General features: G+C 38.0%; 1 protein-coding gene across 1 annotated transcript; it reads left to right on the top strand.

Annotated features, from left to right (window-relative positions):
• Window positions 1-4,999: 4,999 nt before the first annotated feature.
• On the top strand, window positions 5,000-6,909 carry LOC129759663 (uncharacterized). Its single transcript, XM_055757172.1, has 5 exons — window positions 5,000-5,212; window positions 5,254-5,653; window positions 5,922-6,116; window positions 6,162-6,343; window positions 6,745-6,909. Exons 1-5 carry the CDS (start codon window positions 5,000-5,002, stop codon window positions 6,907-6,909), a joined length of 1,155 nt encoding a protein of 384 aa, XP_055613147.1.
• Window positions 6,910-18,911: the final 12,002 nt, after the last annotated feature.

Here is an 18,911-nt window from a genome sequence, read left to right as displayed (position 1 = left end):
GGGTGCTGCATCAAATATCTGGTGGAATGTGTTGCGTCAGCGAGTAAAGTATGTTGCGCTTCAATGCGAGCATAAAAGCTCCATCTATATGCCAGCGAGTGTTTCGCCTTGCGTGCAAACTGCTGCACTACACCGAGAGTTGAAGCTACACTTAGATGCAAACCGATAGTACTGCGTCGAAATGCGATCTACAAGTGCTGCGCTTGCGAACAAACTGTTGCGGTTCATCTCGAGCTTAATTTGCAACGCTTAGAAGCGGACCTATTGTGTTACTCCTTCATAGTTACAAGCTAAACGTGTTGCGCTGTTAGCGGACAAAAGCATAATTGTACTGCGTTACAATGCTAGAGTTAACTGAGTTAACTGAGCTGATACTAAAATAGACTATTTCGCTTGCACGCGAGCCTGCATATAGTAATATGCGCGAGCAATGTTATACAACATGCGAATTAAACTTGCCAAAAGTTGAAATGCTCAGTAACGAATAAAAAAATAAATACTCCTGAAAAGCAAGATGGCTGCGCGCATAAAAATGTAAGTCAAAGTGGCTGCGTAAATCACAAAAGAAAGCTATTCCTAACACCAGTGGCAGCTTGCTAATAGCTTCTAAAAAAAGCATAATTGGAAATGTAAACGAAAAGCCCTTCAATAACTGTGTTAAAAAAAAATCTGTAAGTTCAGGGACAGATTAACTGCTCTCGATTGCGCTTGTGTGAAACGTACTGCCGAAATCTTCTACGAACCTATATGAAAACTTATGCGCCAATCGAAATATCACGGAAAAAGTGAAGAATGAAAATGTTAAGCATGAGATAACAATTAGGAAAAAATATCCCCGGCAGATTGAAGACGAAAAGATACCAGCTGATATTTTTCTATCATTTTTTTTTCTGAAAGGAGGGTGATTGTGTGGGCTCAACTCGACATGAAGAACCAAAGCATGAATGCTATCTATCGTTGAAGCTCACCATCGTTGTTATGCATCGCTAAGGTAACAGACCTCTCCTTTACCTACACTTCGATGAGGTGATGATGATCCACTTTGGCATTATGTGGTTTCCACAACTACTTGATGTGATATCACATATAAGGTTGTGATATTACACTTCACGACGTATTCACGTTGTGTACATCATTTAGATGTATCATTGCAACAGAATTCTGTAATCCCCATAAATTTCATCGTCCATCGTTACATATTTTTTGCTGTGTGCCTGAAAGAGTGTTTCCGGCCTGGAATCGTTGCCTTGCGTGAGATCCGGGGTTACCAGAAGAGCAGCTGATCCGCAAGCTGCCTTTCCAGCGTCTGGTTAGTGGGATCGCCCAGGACTTCAAGACGGATCTGCAATTCCTGAGCTCATGGCACTGCAGGAACTGCTCTAGAAACATGCATCGAGCGGATCAGAAGCAGTTCGAATTCTGGTAAAGGATGAGAAGCAGCTCCTGAGCGATGTCGTTTCTAGATTCCTCCGGTGATTGGAGCGACCTCTACTGCTCAGAAGACAAAATTGAACTAAAGCTTGCCAACTGAGAAGTGCTTGTTTTTATACCTGTGAAGCTAGTAAGTAAGTCAATATTTGGTTTCTGTAGAAATTTCATGTTTTAAATCAGTTTCAAATGCGAGGAATCTATACAAAATTCGGTCATAGAACATGCTTAATGTTGTGATTATGCGGACTAGGATAGGCCAAAAATAAAAGAAAAACATGTAAAATAAAGCCTAGTCTACACTAGCCAACTTGAACTGTGATTCTTGTTATCAGACGAACTTTGTTGTCTGTGTCTGTGTCTTAAGAAATTAGTTTTTCGTTTAGCAGGCAAGAAATTAGATAATATCCGATTTGAAATAGAACACTGTTTATTTTAGCATATTAGGAAAATTAAAGGCAAAATATTCGAACTTTAAGTAAACTGCATTTTAATATTTTATGTCGTACAATGATCCCTCAAATATTGCCACCGACTTTGGTGGTTACAGCTCAACAGATCGTTGAAATTCCAAAGCTCTATTCCTTCTCAGAGGGACCGATATCGCCCACACAAACACGGCCAGAGTCCCGCCAAACCAAATCCACGCGGCGGTCACATTCCATATTTGCAACCTGTTTGCTCTGCCGCACGTACCAATGAAGGTCACTCACATTTGAGTCCCGCGCCGGTGAGAGCTCGAGCGAAAACCCCAAAATAATAACAATAATAATAAAACCTGATTGAATTTAGGGGGAAATCGGAAGACCACCATCGGATGCCACAACATCTCGAATCTCTCGTGAATTTGACAACTTAAAAAACGAAAAATATTCACAAAACCCAAAAACGAAGTCGAAAGAACGCTTACCCATCATCTCTGGTCCCGATGAGAGCTGATCTCATCTGGACCAGGGCAGGCGCGCACTCTCATTAGCGCGATAACCATTACGACGACGGGGAGACTTCTTCTCTCTCGGAATTGGATAGTAAAAAAAACTCCGATTTTTCTTTTTCCGGCTTCTCTCCCTTGCGCTCGTCTTTTGGCTCTGACTTGTTGTTTTGATTTATTTAAATTAATTAATTAACATTTTCTGAATGGTAATGAAGTCCGGTCCGTTTATATTTTTGGAGGCCGTCGTTCCGTTTTTTTTTTCTCCTGTTAATGAGTATGAGCTTTGGATTTGTACTAGCTTTCCAGGAATTTTGACGGTTGATCCATTTTAATACGAAGAAAAAACGAATTTTCTGAATTTGTGATGTTTTCCTGAATTGAATGTCATCATGATAAGGTTTTTCGGTGTTGAATGGAAAAAAAAATCTTAATTTCCGTTCTGTTATTGAACTACATTTTAAACCTTTACAGAATTAGTGTGTTTGTCCTTGAAGATGTCTTTATTGGAATTGAAACGTTGAATTTATTGAGTACTTTTTTCTATTAACCAAAGTCATGACAAAAAAGAATTAAGTTTTGAAAAAATATTGTAAGCTCAGACTTATGCTAAAATATGTTTAAAAGGTACCTCAGGCCAAACGTTAACAGAAAATCTTACATTAAGCTCACTGAGAAGAAAAACAAACAATTTTCCCGGGAAATAAAAACAGCACACAATCGACAGCTAAAACAAAACGATTCGTGCAAGTCATTACACGTTTTGTGGCCTCGATGAAAAAAAAAACCTTTGCAAAGGCCAAACCTCACAACGCGCTCAAAACCTTAGCAATTCGATTCCAGTCGCAGGTAATCATCGTTTAATCAAATGGTGGGAAAAGTCTCGATTTCAGCTTCTGGTAGTGCTGATGCTGAAGATGATGGCAGAAGAAAGTGCGCGTGCAGATCTTGGCAGCAGTCGAGATCCATTACCTACCTACCTACTTCTCTTAAGGTAGCGCCGAATTGTTGTTCGTGTTTGATGAAACCCTCCCGCATTTCTTACCCCATACATTTTCTTCTCAGAGATACAGTCAGAGACAAAGGTTTCAAGAAAAATCTCGCGACCGGATTAAGATGGAGCCCCTTTCTAGGGGTCACTTCGCCGACTCCGTTGCTTCCTTCCGTAAAAGAAAAGCTAGAGGTTTGGCCATAAAACTCCATCACGTTCGGGTGTAGACGGATACAAAGTTGCTTACCTACCCGATTTGAACGGAAAATGACGAGTGAAAACAATTCTCATGTCATCGTCGCCATTTGGAGGTGGCGGCGGCGCCCTGTTTTCTCTTGGACGTCTTAGTCGTCGTTGTATTTTTATTCCTCCATTGGTAGTTGGCAGTTGGCGGCAGCGGGCACTAATTAAGGTTTATGTTTCAATTAAAAAGCTCATCGAAGGCAATGCGTCATCTCATCTCTGTGGCTGACGAAGGTTATTACCCCGCGGCTTTTGGGGATGGAATTCGGCGCTTGTTTATTGGTGAGTCGGTCACAATTGGCCATTGTGTTGGACGTTTGAATTTCACCGAGGTTCGTTTGTAGGTAATCGCTAGAAGTGGCTTAGCCAGGAAATGTTCCTGGCTCAAGAGTTTTATACGTTTCTCAAGCTCTATTTTAATGTTCAATTCCTAGTTTTGCATTAACTCTAAACAGGGCTGCACTGAAAAGGGCTGCAGGATCAGCCAGCAGATGAAGGACCGCCAGTGCAGAGACCAGCCAGTGAGATGTCTCAGACCAACCAGAAGGTTAAACAGGAGGTCGAGTCCGGGGAAGTTCGTGGACCGAGAGGGTTACTCTCGATGCCGTCGCGATGCTCACGCTGCGGTTAGCAAGCTTTTGCTCACCTCCGACGCCCGGGAGGAGTCTCAGGATCCGCAACCGGGCGGCGCAGAGGTGGACAAGTCCAACTGGAGTAACATTCCGGTTTAATCCCTCACTGTGGAAGGAAGCTCATATGTTTCTGTCCATAAAAAAAGGGACAAGAGAAATGTTAGCAACTACCGTGGGATATCAGCTCTATGCGCGATATCCAAACTCTTTAAACTGGTCGTTATGGATTCTGTTTTTTGGTTTTGCAAGTCTCACATTTCCAACGACCAGCATGGATTCATGCCTAAACGATCCACAACTACCAACGCTTCACATCTAAGTAGTCTAGGATAATTGGATATCCTTGGTTACCCTAAGTAGCCATAACAAACAAAAAATTTATTTTCACTTGTTCTTCAGACTTTGACCAGAACACACGTTTTTCCTTTAACTCTCAAGTGGTTATGGGCCCAGCGCGAAACGTGGTCTCAGCCCGAAAAGTTTTAAGAAATCAGCAAGTAGTTCATCAAGCAGATGTCATCAATCCCGAGGGACGATCCGAGCAGCAGTAACATGGGTTCAAACGGAACGAGCGATCATCGGACGAACGCGCACAGGAGCGGTTCAGGCAGGACGAAGATGAATTCTGGAAGCGACAGAACAGCTGGCGAGAGAGACAGTGTGCGGGTCGGCTGTCCAGGCTTATCTCGTTCATACGGTGATGCTGTTAGTTTTTCCGCAATCGAGAAGCTGAAAGGTCGTCAAAACTATGCATCGTGATCGTTTGCGATGAGAATGACCCTCATCAGAGAAGGAACGTGGCGTGGCGTTCAACCGTTCGAAAACCAGGAAGTGGATCCGGAAATGAGCGAACAGGAGCTGGCGACGATTTGCCTGTCGTTAGAGAAGAACAACTACAGCATCCTGCAGAAGGCAACCGGCGCGAGAGACGCATGGGATCGCTCCCATGTCAGAGGGCGTTCCAAGATAACGGTCTTCTTCGAAGGTGTGATTTGCTGGATCGTTTGACATCGGTAAAGCTGGAGTAGCATGGTTCCATTGAATACTACGTGGACGAACTGGTGACAACGGCGAATAATCTTTGCGAGATCGGATTTGAGGTGAACGACCAGTGGCTTGGGTCGTTGCCACTCAAGGGGCTCCCATCGTATTACAGTCTAATGATTATGGGACTCCAGCACCTGGGATTGAACTTACAGGTTCTACAGGATGTCAAGTGGCCGATAGATGGCGCTCAAATCGAAGAAGCACTTTTCACGAAGCAGAAGCAAAGGCGACCGAACAGCGGCGTTGGATTCAAGAGAGAAAAACGGTGTTTTTCTTGCGGAGGTCTTGGCCATTTCGCTGCTGATTGTCCCCAGCAGGTGAAGCAAAGCAACAAAACGAAATCGAAGAAAGCTCTGGTTGCTATGTTGGCCGTTCGAAAAGGTTATGATCAAGGTGTATATATATTCAGGAGATGTTACCGATTATCGAATTCCCGATTCAGCCATTTTGGCTAACTATTTTGGCTAGCTATGCAACTATGCGGAACTCGTGAAGTTTGTTTACCAACAAACCACCGAAAAGCTGAGCAAAAAATAAACAAACTCATTGAGAGCCCCGCTCACTCCTCGCCTTCTTACTGAGAAAGTCGGAGAACCTAGTGTATCAAATAACCTTGGTTATGATCAAGACTGGTTTTTCGATTCGGCAGCAAGTTGTCACATGGCGAGGAGCACAGCGAACTTCAAGAGGTTGGAGACTTACGAACAATCGGTGGACACGGCGAACAACCAAAGCATGATGTCAGACGCCAAAGGGTTGGTGAATCTCGAACTAGCAGAAGGACCAATCGAATTTCGAGATGTGGTGCTTGTTCCAGATTTGGCAACCAATCTTCTCTCAATCGGCAAGATTTGAGAAAAAGGGCTTACCGTTACATTCAACGCAAAAGGCTGCAAGGTGGAAGACGACGACAACGGCGCAATTATTGCATCCGGTACTGAAGTCGACGGTCTGTACAAATTGAATCGCAAGCATGGTGATGAGATGTCGTTTTTAACAACTGAAGCAAGTATCTGGCACCGACGGCTTGGTCATCTGAACCAGAAAAGTATGCGGAAGCTCGAAAGCATGGTGAGCGGTTTTAATTTCAAGCAAAACCATTTTGACAGTGTGGAGTGCGCAAAAGGCAAGCATGCTCGCGAAATTTTTCGAGCGGTGGCAGGTCCGAAGGTTTCTGGATTTGGTCCACTCAGACGTGTGCGGACCAATAGAGAAGCAATCCATCGGCGGTTGTCGATATTTCGTGGTTTTTATGGACGATTCAAACCGGAAAATATTTGTTTTTTTTCTGAAATCGAACGCTGAGGTGGTCAACGTTTTCCAGAAATTCAAATCGATGGTTGAGCGACAAACGGGACGATCCTTGAAGATTTTGCGAACGGATAATGGGACTGAATATGTCAACGAGGCGATGAAACGATTGCTGTACAAAGAAGATATCATCCTCTAAACATCCTGTCCGTATACTCCAGACCAAATGGAGTTTCCGAACGGATGATCCGAACACTCGTCGAGAAGGCCAGGAAAATGATGAACGATGCCGGGTTGGACAAACGTTTTTGAGCGGAGGCCGTGTCAACCACGGCATACTTGGTCAACCGAAGTCCTGTCAGTCAACTGGAATCGATGACTCCTGAGGAAGTGTGGACGAGCAAGAAACCGGCATTGGGACTGTATTTTGTATTTTTGGGCTATCAGTTGCCTAAAGTGGAGTAGAATGATGTTGGAATGGTCTCCAGCCGTGTAGAAAGCGGAAAAACGAGTGTCAATGGACCATACTGGTATGGTTGGAGAGAATTCGTAGGATGTTCATTTTGTTTGTGCCATTTTTCCGAACGTTGTTGAAATGCAGTTTGAAATTTAGTCGGGCGTCTACCCAGGCTCCCATTAGACGGGTAAAGTGTACTAGAGGGATTTTTTCGACTATTCATCAAAAGCGGATGTAGTTTGCCGAGACTCCTTCTGTTGAGACTAAAATGGAGAAGACTGGATTTCTTGGGACAAAACTTTTTTTTTTTTGTTTCGATTATAGTCGTTTTACCATCTTAATGGCATTCGCGAGGGACAAAACTGAAAACCCATACTTGGTACCCAGTCAGCTTCTATGTTTACAGCATGCTGTAGTTTTCTTCTGGCGATCTTAAGAAAGGAAGAGGTTGATAGGAGAAGAATATTGTCGGCGTTGGTCTTATCCGGATGTCGTTAGGTTTGACCTGAAAAATTGAGTTCACAGTTACCAAGAACAATGTTGGGGCCTTGACTGATCCTGATGATGGGACTTCATAGATGATAAGTCGGATGTTAGAGTGAGTGTCGTTGATGAGAACTTGGATGTATCGCCCTTTTATTCTTCTTTCGGTAAAGGTGTTAAGACTTGAGTATTGCAATCGACAAAAGCAAAGGACTTGGAGAGGTCGAGTGATAAGCATTCCACATGTCGGTGATCCCTAAGTGAAGTGTCAAGGATTCTTTCAAGTAACTCGAAGTAGTCATCGGTGAATCTTCCGGGTCGGAAACCAAACTGACGGTTATCGATAAGGGCTTCTTCTTCAAGGACGTCGTGTAGTTGATTTCATTAGTAAGGTTGTTTTATGAGAAAGATTTATCATTAAGTATTTACCGTCATGTAAGCTCCCAGAACACAAATGCCTGGATTGCTAGATCGTGTAAGTTCGGAACCTACCACTTCCACCGGCGCGTAAGAGATTCCCTTTCTAGACCTCAGGTCGGTACACTAATCAAACCAAATCGCTGAGAGCTTCTTGAATGCACTAAATTTATTCAACGTTTGCACCGCACAGATCTGTTTACAAAAAAGCACGATACCTTGAGGGCTAAGCCCTTGAGGATGCTGCCAACACTTCGTCAATAAGGCTGACGTTGTAACGGAATCAGCTTTCGCGTTGACGGCCAATGGCGCCACCTTAAATACGTGAGAGATCACGATTGGTGTTGGCAGAAGCTTTCAACTCTTGTGTGATCCACTGTGTCAGTCGATTTGTAGGGTACCGTCAACTGGGGCAACATGCAACAATTTTCAACTTCAATGGCTTCTAAAAAACTTATGTTCATAATAAATCCTACCCCTAATGCATCAAAAGTTTTAAGAATGATAGGACATCAAATTGGCGTAGTTAGAAAAATTATTGGTTTCTTTACTTATTTATAATTTTTTAAAAACATATGATTTTCACCCTCCTTAGAAAATGGGGTAACTTGCAACAAACTTTAAATTTATTGAAAAATCTCATGAACACGTGTAAAAATTTAAAGTTTTTAATATATTTGCGATGCCTTAAAGACCATTACGCATGAAAACACCAATTGCAGTAATTTTTTGGTCTGTAAAAACAAATTTTCACATTTTTTCTGAAAATAAGGATGCTGCATGCATTTAGAGGTTAAGTAATACTACGAAAAATTCTAAAAGCTGAAATCATAAAATAAATGTTTGGATGAATGAAATTTCAATGTTTACAAACGCGTGATGCAAAACATTCATATTCCAGCACATAGAAACGAGATTTACAAGGTGTTTCTTTGATTTGCATTTTGTTGCATTTTACCCCACACACCAAACTGAATTATAGAAATATTTTTTTCAAAAAATTGGGTGATTGTTCGAAAAAAAATTTTACACCAACAATGCTGGTATAGCATTAGGAAACCAGTAAAAAGTTTGTAGGTAATATTATCAAGCCAATCCGTCATACTGGATAAAGTTTTTTTCGGCTTCAAAAAATGTGAAAATTTGTACATTTATTGCTCGATTTTTCAAATTTTATACAAAAATAAAAAACTTCAAAAAACTAGCTTAAGATGCGTGAAATTACGTCATCATCATTTTGCAACCATTAAAAGATAACTTTTTTACAATACATTAAATTAAAAATTGATTCAGTGTAGTGTTATGTAAATGTTGCAACTAACCCCGCTGTTGCATGATGCCCCGTTTGACGGTACCTCAGATTTACCCTTAACGACAAAGACGAATTTTACGCGCAGCTGGATCGTGAATACGACGCTGCTCAAAACATAATATCAAGATCTTCATCGGGGATTTCAACGCTCAGGTTGACCAGAAGGAGAAATTCAAACCGACTAAACGGCCTCCGACTCATCTTTTTTGCCGCCTCCAAACGAATGGCCGTACGTAGTACCTTGTTTCAGCACCGTCTCCCACACAAGTACACTTTGAGATCAACGTACCAAACGCAATCACAGATCGATCACGATTTGATGAACAGCCAGCACTTCTTAGACATAATTGACGTCAGATCCTGTCGAGACACTAACATTGAGTCAGCTCAACAAACATGAAATCGTATCAAAAATGATGACTTAAATCGGTTTCAATGGTGTTGTGAATCGCAATTCCAGCTGAATAGTTAAAAGAATGGTAAAAAATGTCGTCTGAAGTCGGTTTAACACGTTCGTCCCCATGACGGGTGACGTATGTATTTCCTGGGAGGCCCCGTCACATCAAAATGCTCTCTTGCTCTAATTATCCGCTCAGTTTAGCTACAGGTTTCAAATCCTAGAGATCTCCCTCTCAACTTTCTTGCTCTGAGATTATTTTTGGGCAGGGCTAGTAAAACCAGAGGTATGAAGTATTCATCGAATCCCATGTAAAAGGGAAATCAAAAAGATTGAACGTATGGAACGCACATCTGGTGAACTTTTCTGTACACTTGATGAACTCTGCCGATAATAACGCCCAATTGGTGTAGTTTTTGTCGTTCTAGAAAAGAGGGAAATTTACAGGGTGACAAAAAAGTCTTGTCACACTTTTTTTTGGAGTCGCCTGTAGCCTATACGTTGTATCTCCCTGGCGCCATCTGTTCGGATAGATCAGCGAGATTCTTTGTAGCAATTTTTATGACAGTAGCTCAAAGCTAAAAAGAAGTTGTATTTCAATTATCGCATTTCAGGCTTATAAGATTGAATACCTACATTATTGTCTCGCTCTCATCTGTTCGAGAGGTAATTTGTAATCTAGGCGTCCGGGACAGTGTTTTCGAGAACCTGATTTGATTATATAATTATTACAAAGTAGTACAGAGTTTTTCTAGGCACATGTACAACCAAGCATGGAAAAAATCGCATCGAAGAACGTTCAATTGGCCATCCGTGGTGAGTTTGTTCGATTCAAACTGCCAAGGAAAAAATTCACACACCAGAATGAACACTAACGATTGCAATGCCGAATGAATGAACTTTTAATAGGTTCGGGTGAATGAACCGATGGCCGAAACATTCGCCACAGTTAACTGGATCGATTTTTATTTTCACCACGACGTTCGTTGGATGAATAGATTCGCAAATGATTGTCGAAACACAATCGCCAAACGATTGCACGATTGCATTCGCGAATGTTTCTGTAACCGGTAAATGGATGCGCCATCAGGTGCTTGTTTTTCGGCTAATTTTGTGCGTGTTAAAGCCCCCGCGCTCGCTGACGGTTTGTTTTCTCATGATGTTAATTCAATTCATGTTGGATTAAGCATATAGTTAATAAAAAAAAGTGGACTTTTGGACATTGCGGGAATAACTAAACGGAAAAAGGGGGGGTTTGAAAATGTCCACTCTTGTTCATGAAGCGTAGTGGTTCGGTCTATGTCCACTAGAACATTTTTTTGTCAAATTTTAATTTCAAATTTCTAAATCTAAATTCGAAATTCTAATTTTGGAATCATAAATTCTTAGTTCTTAATTCTTAAATCTTATTTCTAAATTCTTAATTCTAAATTCTTAGTTCTAAATTCTAAATTCTTAATTCTTAATTCAAAATTCAAAACTCTAAATTCTATATTCTGAATTCAAAATTCTACATTCTAAATTCTAAATCCAGAATTCTTAATTCTTAATTGTAAATTCTAAATTCTTAATTCTGAATTCTTAATTTTGAGTTCTTAATTCTTGGTTCTTAATTCTTATTCTGAATTCTTAATGCTTAATTCTTAATTCTGATTTTTGAAAGCTTAAATCTTAAATCCTTAAACTAAATTCAAAATTTAAAACAAAAAATTCTTTATTCTATGTTCTTATTTCTCCACTATAGGTTCTTCATTCGAAGCTGTCTATTCTAAATTCTTCCTGTATTTAGAATCAAGAATTAAGATTTAAGAATTTTGAATAGAAATTTAGAAATAAGAAATGAAAATATTTCTATAAGAAGTTCAAATTAATATCTTGAAATAAAAATGTTGAATTTGAATTAGGATTTGGGTACCGTGAAACGGGGTAACTTTGATCACCGGGGTAACTTTGACTATTTATAAATTTTTCCACATTATGATCAATAACTTGGTCTATAGTTTGAATTTTTGATAACTGTTTTCTACGTTTTAAAGCCCATTAATTGAGTATCAAACAGACAAAATTTGGTTTGTATTTGAAAATGTTTTCTGTTATTAAAAGTGAAATTTCAAAATTTTAAAATGTCTATTCTTTCCAAGGCTCGCCAAAAAACAGCTCTCCTGATGATACCAAAAAGTATTTAGAAGCAAATGGGTGGTTGAATGTGAAAGAACAACTTCTATTCTTTGTATATGAATAGTTATAGTGCTATTTTTATAGTCATTTAATAATAAATTTTTGATATTTAAAAAGTAACGACATTTTCCAAGAGTAAGCCCTTATTAGACAAATGGAAAGGAATCCTATCAAATGACTAAGTTTGAAGAAAAAATGAACATGGAAATAGCGGGAGGCCTAGGGGAATGTGTGAAGTTAAAATTTCATTTGTACTTTGAAGCTAAAACTATTTATCAATTATTATGATTTTTGCCCCTAGATGTATGCAGCATCATTGTTTTTTCGATTAAAAATGTTTTTAAAAGAAAACGTTAAAAAGCAAGGTAAAACTGATTAATTAGAATTTGTAAACAATTATGAAGGTGTTTTGTATCCTTTACGATCAAGAAAACTCGTTAAAACCGTAAAAATGGAGACTGAGCAATATAACAAAGCATCAATTCCTGAACAGCGAAGAAATCTATTTTTAAATCAAATTTAAAGTAGTCCAATAAATTTCTGCAACTATGTTTTACGTTCATAGGAGTCCAGTACTGGTTTTAAAAATATGAAACATGCCACAATCCCCTTAGTAGGAAAAATAATCGAAAAATATTGGAAAAAGTGATCAATATTACCCTGGATTTTGAAGACATTAATTTTGGAATTTGATGCTCAAATGAATAAATTAAGAATTTAAAATTTATGATAAGAAATTTAGAATTTAAATTTAGAATTGAAAAACTACCATTTCGAATTCACAATTTGACATTAAGAATTAAGTCTTGAGAATTTAGTGCCAAAGGTTTGGATTTCAAGAGTTTAGTGCATAAATTTAAGAATTTCTATTTTGGAATTCAGAATTTATAAATAAGGATTTAGAATAACAAAATTAGAATTAAGAATTAAGAATTCAGAATTTACAATTAAGAGTTTAGAAATAAGAATTTAGAATTTAGAATTTAGAATTCAGAATTTAGAATTTAGAATTTACAATGTAGAATTTAGAGTTTAGACTTTAGAATTTAGAATTTAGAATTTAGAATTTAGAATTTAGAATTTAGAATTTAGAATTTAGAATTTAGAATTTAGAATTTAGAATTTAGAATTTAGAATTTAGAATTTAGAATTTAGAATTTAGAATTTAGAATTTAGAATTTAGAATTTAGAATTTAGAATTTAGAATTTAGAATTTAGAATTTAGAATTTAGAATTTAGAATTTAGAATTTAGAATTTAGAATTTAGAATTTAGAATTTAGAATTTAGAATTTAGAATATAGAATTTAAAATTTAGAATTTAGAAATAAGAATTTAAAATTTGGAATTTAGAATTTAGAATTTAGAATTTAGAATTTAGAATTTAGAATTTAGAATTTAGAATTTGGAATTTAGAATTTAGAATTTAGAATTTAGAATTTAGAATTTAGAATTTAGAATTGAGAATTTAGAATTTAGAATTTAGAATTTAGAATTTAGAATTTAGAATTTAGAATTTAGAATTTAGAATTTAGAATTTAGAATTTAGAATTTAGAATTTAGAATTTAGAATTTAGAATTTAGTATTTAGAGTTTAGAATTTAGAATTTAGAATTGAGAATTTAGAATTTAGAATTCAGAATTTAGAATTTAGAATTTAAAATTTTGAATTTTGAATTTTGAATAAAGAATTTTGAATTTTGAATGTAGAATTTAGAATTCAGAGGTTAGAGTTTAGAATTTTGAATTGAGAACTAAGAATTAAAACTTAAAAAATTGGAATTTAGAATTTGGAATTAAGAATTTTGAATTAAGAATTTAGAATTTAGAATAACGAATTTAGAATTTGGAGTTAAGAATCTAGATTAAGATCTTAGAATTAAGAATTCAGAATTTAGAATTAAGAATTTATATTTTGTAATTTAGAATTAAGAATTTAATATTTAGAATTGACAATTTAGTACATACTTAGAATCTAAAAGTTAAGAAATCAGAATTTAAAAATTAAAATTTCCTATTTACAACGCATAGTTTAGAATGAATAATCTATTGATGTGAATGAAATGTATACCTTTATGAAATTATCGGACGAGTACAACTTCATTACGAATTTTAAAATTTCGCAACATTTTTCGTGCTAAACTCAGGAATGAAGCAAAGATCGAAATATGTCCTTTTCCTTTTTAGGATGTTGAAACTAGCCAAATTAAATCTCAACATTTTTAAATTTTTATTTGGCAAAATGTATTTGTAAAAAAAGGTTCCAGTAGACAAAAGCTAAATCCCTACGCTTCATGAACAAGAGTGGACATTTTCAAACCCCCCCTTTTTCCGTTTAGTTATTCCCGCAATGTCCAAAAGTCCACTTTTTTTTATTAACTATATGCTTAATCCAACATGAATTGAATTAACATCATGAGAAAACAAACCGTCAGCGAGCGCGGGGGCTTTAACACGCACAAAATTAGCCGAAAAACAAGCACCTGATGGCGCATCCATTTACCGGTTACAGAAACATTCGCGAATGCAATCGTGCAATCGTTTGGCGATTGTGTTTCGACAATCATTTGCGAATCTATTCATCCAACGAACGTCGTGGTGAAAATAAAAATCGATCCAGTTAACTGTGGCGAATGTTTCGGCCATCGGTTCATTCACCCAAACCTATTAAAAGTTCATTCATTCGGATTGCCAATCTGACCAATCGGCGATCGTCTGTTCACGCTCGCATCGCCGATGCTACCATAGTGAACGGAGCGGGGATTGAGAATCGTTAGCGTTCATACTAGTGAACGAATTTTTCCATCCTTGTGTACAACTAACCTTTAAATCTTTCTGTCGCCTCTAAACTAAATCCTGCCTTCGTTTTGAGTAATCCAAACTCTAAGCCTAAGAAAGTTTTATGTAGTTTTTAACCTCGTACAATAAATTATATAATACTCACAAAATAGGGATTTTAATTATATAATTCAACTGGGAAAATATTCACTTCACTTCTGCCTTTCGAATAGTGTTCTTTAAACTTCCTGTTCTCAGTCTTGCTTCTCGATCAATCTGACAGGTTCGATATCAGATCAATGACAATGATCGCAATCATCAGATACAGTTGTCCGGCTCAGTGATGCCAGAACACCATCTATATGTCAAATGAAAGGGCTAACTTTGTTGCCCACAGTGGCAGAGTTTCGTTTCTGTGCAGTTTGTGTACATTAAGTTGTGAGTGGCATAGTTGAGAGCAGCTGTTTTCGCTGAATATGTGAGAGGGTACAAACCCGGACACATATTCAACATATTCAATTACTTAAAACCGCTCGTAATCAACCGGAAAATCCATAAATCGATACCTAGAGACCAGAGGCACCGAGGACAAGACACGATCTGGACGACCAAGGTCTGAGAGAACTCCAAGGTTGAAAAAGATTATACGAGACCGGACGTGCGCGCCGCTTGCGACGACTTTTCGAGACGTCTGAAGCTGGTTCGATCAGAGAAAGGTGGTGTAATGCCGAGATATCGTCTGTGAAGTATCTTGATGAGTTACTGAATAAAGCTATGAAAGACAAATTCTGATTTTCTTCTTATTCTTTGAAATATTGAGATTTTTCTGTATGACCGGACTTTTTTGTCACCCTGTATACATGTATATAGCCTCCATTTTGGTAGGTAATTGCTGTATTTTTTAATTTTCATACGATCAATCTATAAAGTATATGGAATGTATAACAAAACAACATAAAACTATAAATATGTTTGCTGGGAGACCACTATCTGGTAATGGTGAAGATGCGCCCAAAACTCTCCGTAATGCGTTTAACCTGTACATGACGCTCATTACACCGGTTGTCGTGCACGAGGCGTGGATATTCCTCGAGGAGGACATGAGCACACTTGGAGTATTCGAGCGACGTGTGTTAAGAACCATCTTTGGCAGCGTGCAGGAGTACGAAGTGTGGAGGCGAAGGATGAACCACGAGCTCGCATGACTCTACGGGCGTACCCAGTATCCAACAGGTGGCGAAGGCTGAACGGATGCGATGGACAGGGCAGGTTGCGAGAATGCCGGACGACTGTACTGCAAAACAGGTGTTTGTTACGAATCAGAGGCACAACAAACGAGGTGGGTAGACCACCAGCGTGATTTTGCTATTAAAATTGTTGAAATAAGCTTGGAAATTTTCACATCTTTTCACTCTTTTAAGTTGAAAGACCCAGACCCAGATGACCAATCCAAGTATTAAAAAATAAAACCATGTAAATCAGCTGCATTCGTAATTAATTTCACCTCACTTCGTCTGAGGCTCGAAGTTCACTCATGCAGAAATCCTATTTTGTTCCATTGAAAAACTTTCAATTTCTCAGTGTCTTATCCAACAACAACCTCTGTCCGGACACCTCGAGCGATCGTATTGATTTCAAGTGACACCTCAAGGATGCGTCGTGTATGTGGTGTTGTTGCTTGTTGTTTGTTGTTCTTCAGCTCATAATCCCCTGCCTGGTCCATGACGGTTACGCCTTTCGCGGTGAGATTCGCAAATTACGTCAAAGCGCGCCTCCCTCCCTTTTCTACCTACACCCTTCATTGAGAAGAAATGTCTGCCGCCATCCGTCGTCGTTTGGCTGAGTTTGGTGCATTCCAATCAATGGACCCGGACCGATAGGTCCCGGGAAAGATCGAACTCCTTCAGATCTCGACTCGACAAACAAATGTGCAATGACTAAAACCGCACAATCCGAAAGGCCAACATACAATCCACCAAAAGTGGAGAATCGAACCTCGCCCTTTCTCCTGGGATTCCTCGAACCCGCCTTTTCAGGTGAAGACCCCAAGACACGATCAGCGAAAAGTTCGTTCGATCCGCGGCCAAGGTTTCACAGTCTCTCTCTCTTTTGCCGATCGGCCGGCCAAACGCGAAATCTCAAAATAAGATTTAGTGCTACATTTACATGTCGTTTATTCTCAATTTACGATTGACGTTGAAGATAGATTTCAAGAAAAGTTTTCCCCATTCGTACGTTTTCGCCAGCAAATGGAAGGGGGGTTTCCTCCCTTTTCGTCTTTTTTTTTTTGGCTCAAGTTATCTCTTTTTGCCCAAGAAGGGCGCGAAAACGGATGAAGTGGGGGTGGTGGAGTCGTTGCAAAATCACCAGCGCGCGAATCAATGCTGACTGCTGCTGTTGCCCCTCTCTTCTGTATTGCAACCTTTTTGTGCAGAATTCGTCTGTTTTATTTTTTGATAATTTTGCTTATTATGTATATGCGCGGCACGGCATGTCAGCATTCGGGCTTTTTTTCCTTTGTTGATTCCTTGTGTGCGCATTTTTGTCACCAATTTTTATTCTTCCGCGGCTCATTGTGGACGGAGACTGATCCCGCTGTCTGTTCCCATTGCGCTTTCCCCTGCTTATTTTCTGTCTGTCTTTGAATGTCAACCGAAAATCTTCCCCCTTCTGAAGGGGTTTGTTCCGTCTCGATCTGAAGGGAAATTGACCAAGACGACGACAACGACGGATGACATTCCCGAATCTCCCGAAACATTTTGCCCGGAGGAACGAAATAAAAGGATAAAATGACTGCATAACGAGCCGCAGAAACAATAATAATCATCCACTGATCTCGACCGGGGTTATACGCGCATTCAAATTGTAATAACCTTCCTACCTTTCTAGAATAATGGTCCTCGGAGAATTCCGCGCAATTGGTTTGATGGTCGCGACTTGTTGATTGTTGGTAAAATTTCGAGGGAATGCCATGCCTGATGTGATAGCTTCGAGAAATTGAACCGGAGCCTGTTTGGAAGCTGAAAATTGTCCTCGCACGGATGTGAATAAATTAAGTCCAAGAAATCGAACGTTTGCGTCTTGTATCGGTTTCTGTTTGATGGGCCGACTATTTTCAACGCGTGGATTATATCAAAAGCAACCCAGAATGAAAATTTCAGTAGTGAAAGAAAAAACTTAAAATCAAAACTAGATATGGACATTAAGGAAAAATTTTAAGCCAGTTTAAGTAATCAAAAATATTGGAGTTTTATAAAAATGAAAACAAAAGAAAGAATTATACTTAAGAGGAATACTATGTAAATAAAAAATAAAAAAATAATACTTAAGAGCTAAAATCTGATTGATATCAGCAGGCAAAAGAAATATAATTAAACATTTGATATTCATAGGGCTTGTGATATAGCTCAGTTGGCAAGTCTGTTGTCTCCTGAGCCGATGTCCGCGAGTTCGAGCCCAAGAGTAAACATCGAACACAGTTGTACCGGATAGTTTTTCAATAACGATCCGCCAACTGCAACGTTGATAAGTCGCGAATGTCATAAAGATGGTAATAAGACTATAATCGAAACAAAAAAAAAATTGATATTCAACTTTTTAAAAAATCAAAGCCGAGAGAGTTTCATTTAAAAATTTTAAATTGTTTAAAAACTGATAAAATAGATACTTATCTCCAGATCGAACGAAATCACTTTTGGAACATACCTGAAAAGAAGAAAGAAAAAAAAGGGTTAAAAATAGAGATTTTTTAAAGTGGTTATCTGCAAAACAGACTCTATGGTAAATAAGGAAAAATTCTACACAGTTTTAAAAATTTTAAAAATAAAATGAAGTTATACAAAGAAGATATAAAAAAAATGACAAAAATGACAAAAATGACAAAAATGACAAAAATGACAAAAATGACAAAAATGACAAAAATGACAAAAATGACAAAAATGACAAAAATGACAAAAATGACAAAAATGACAAAAATGACAAAAATGACAAAAATGACAAAAATGACAAAAATGACAAAAATGACAAAAATGACAAAAATGACAAAAATGACAAAAATGACAAAAATGACAAAAATGACAAAAATGACAAAAATGACAAAAATGACAAAAATGACAAAAATGACAAAAATGACAAAAATGACAAAAATGACAAAAATGACAAAAATGACAAAAATGACAAAAATGACAAAAATGACAAAAATGACAAAAATGACAAAAATGACAAAAATGACAAAAATGACAAAAATGACAAAAATGACAAAAATGACAAAAATGACAAAAATGACAAAAATGACAAAAATGACAAAAATGACAAAAATGACAAAAATGACAAAAATGACAAAAATGACAAAAATGACAAAAATGACAA

Source organism: Uranotaenia lowii, unplaced genomic scaffold (genome assembly GCF_029784155.1).
Source record: "Uranotaenia lowii strain MFRU-FL unplaced genomic scaffold, ASM2978415v1 HiC_scaffold_237, whole genome shotgun sequence".
Lineage (NCBI taxonomy): Eukaryota > Metazoa > Arthropoda > Insecta > Diptera > Culicidae > Uranotaenia > Uranotaenia lowii.
The sequence above is the reverse complement of the archived record's forward strand: the minus strand, read 5'-3'. Positions and strand labels throughout refer to the sequence as shown.

Coding starts and splice junctions, on each gene's coding strand:
- LOC129759663 (XM_055757172.1), top strand. CDS start 5,000: ATGACCCTCATCAGAGAAGGAACGTGGCGTGGCGTTCAACCGTTCGAA. Junction 6,117..6,161: donor AACCAATCTTCTCTCAATCG/GCAAGATTTGAG, acceptor TCAACGCAAAAG/GCTGCAAGGTGGAAGACGAC. Junction 6,344..6,744: donor TGCGGAAGCTCGAAAGCATG/GTGAGCGGTTTT, acceptor CGTATACTCCAG/ACCAAATGGAGTTTCCGAAC.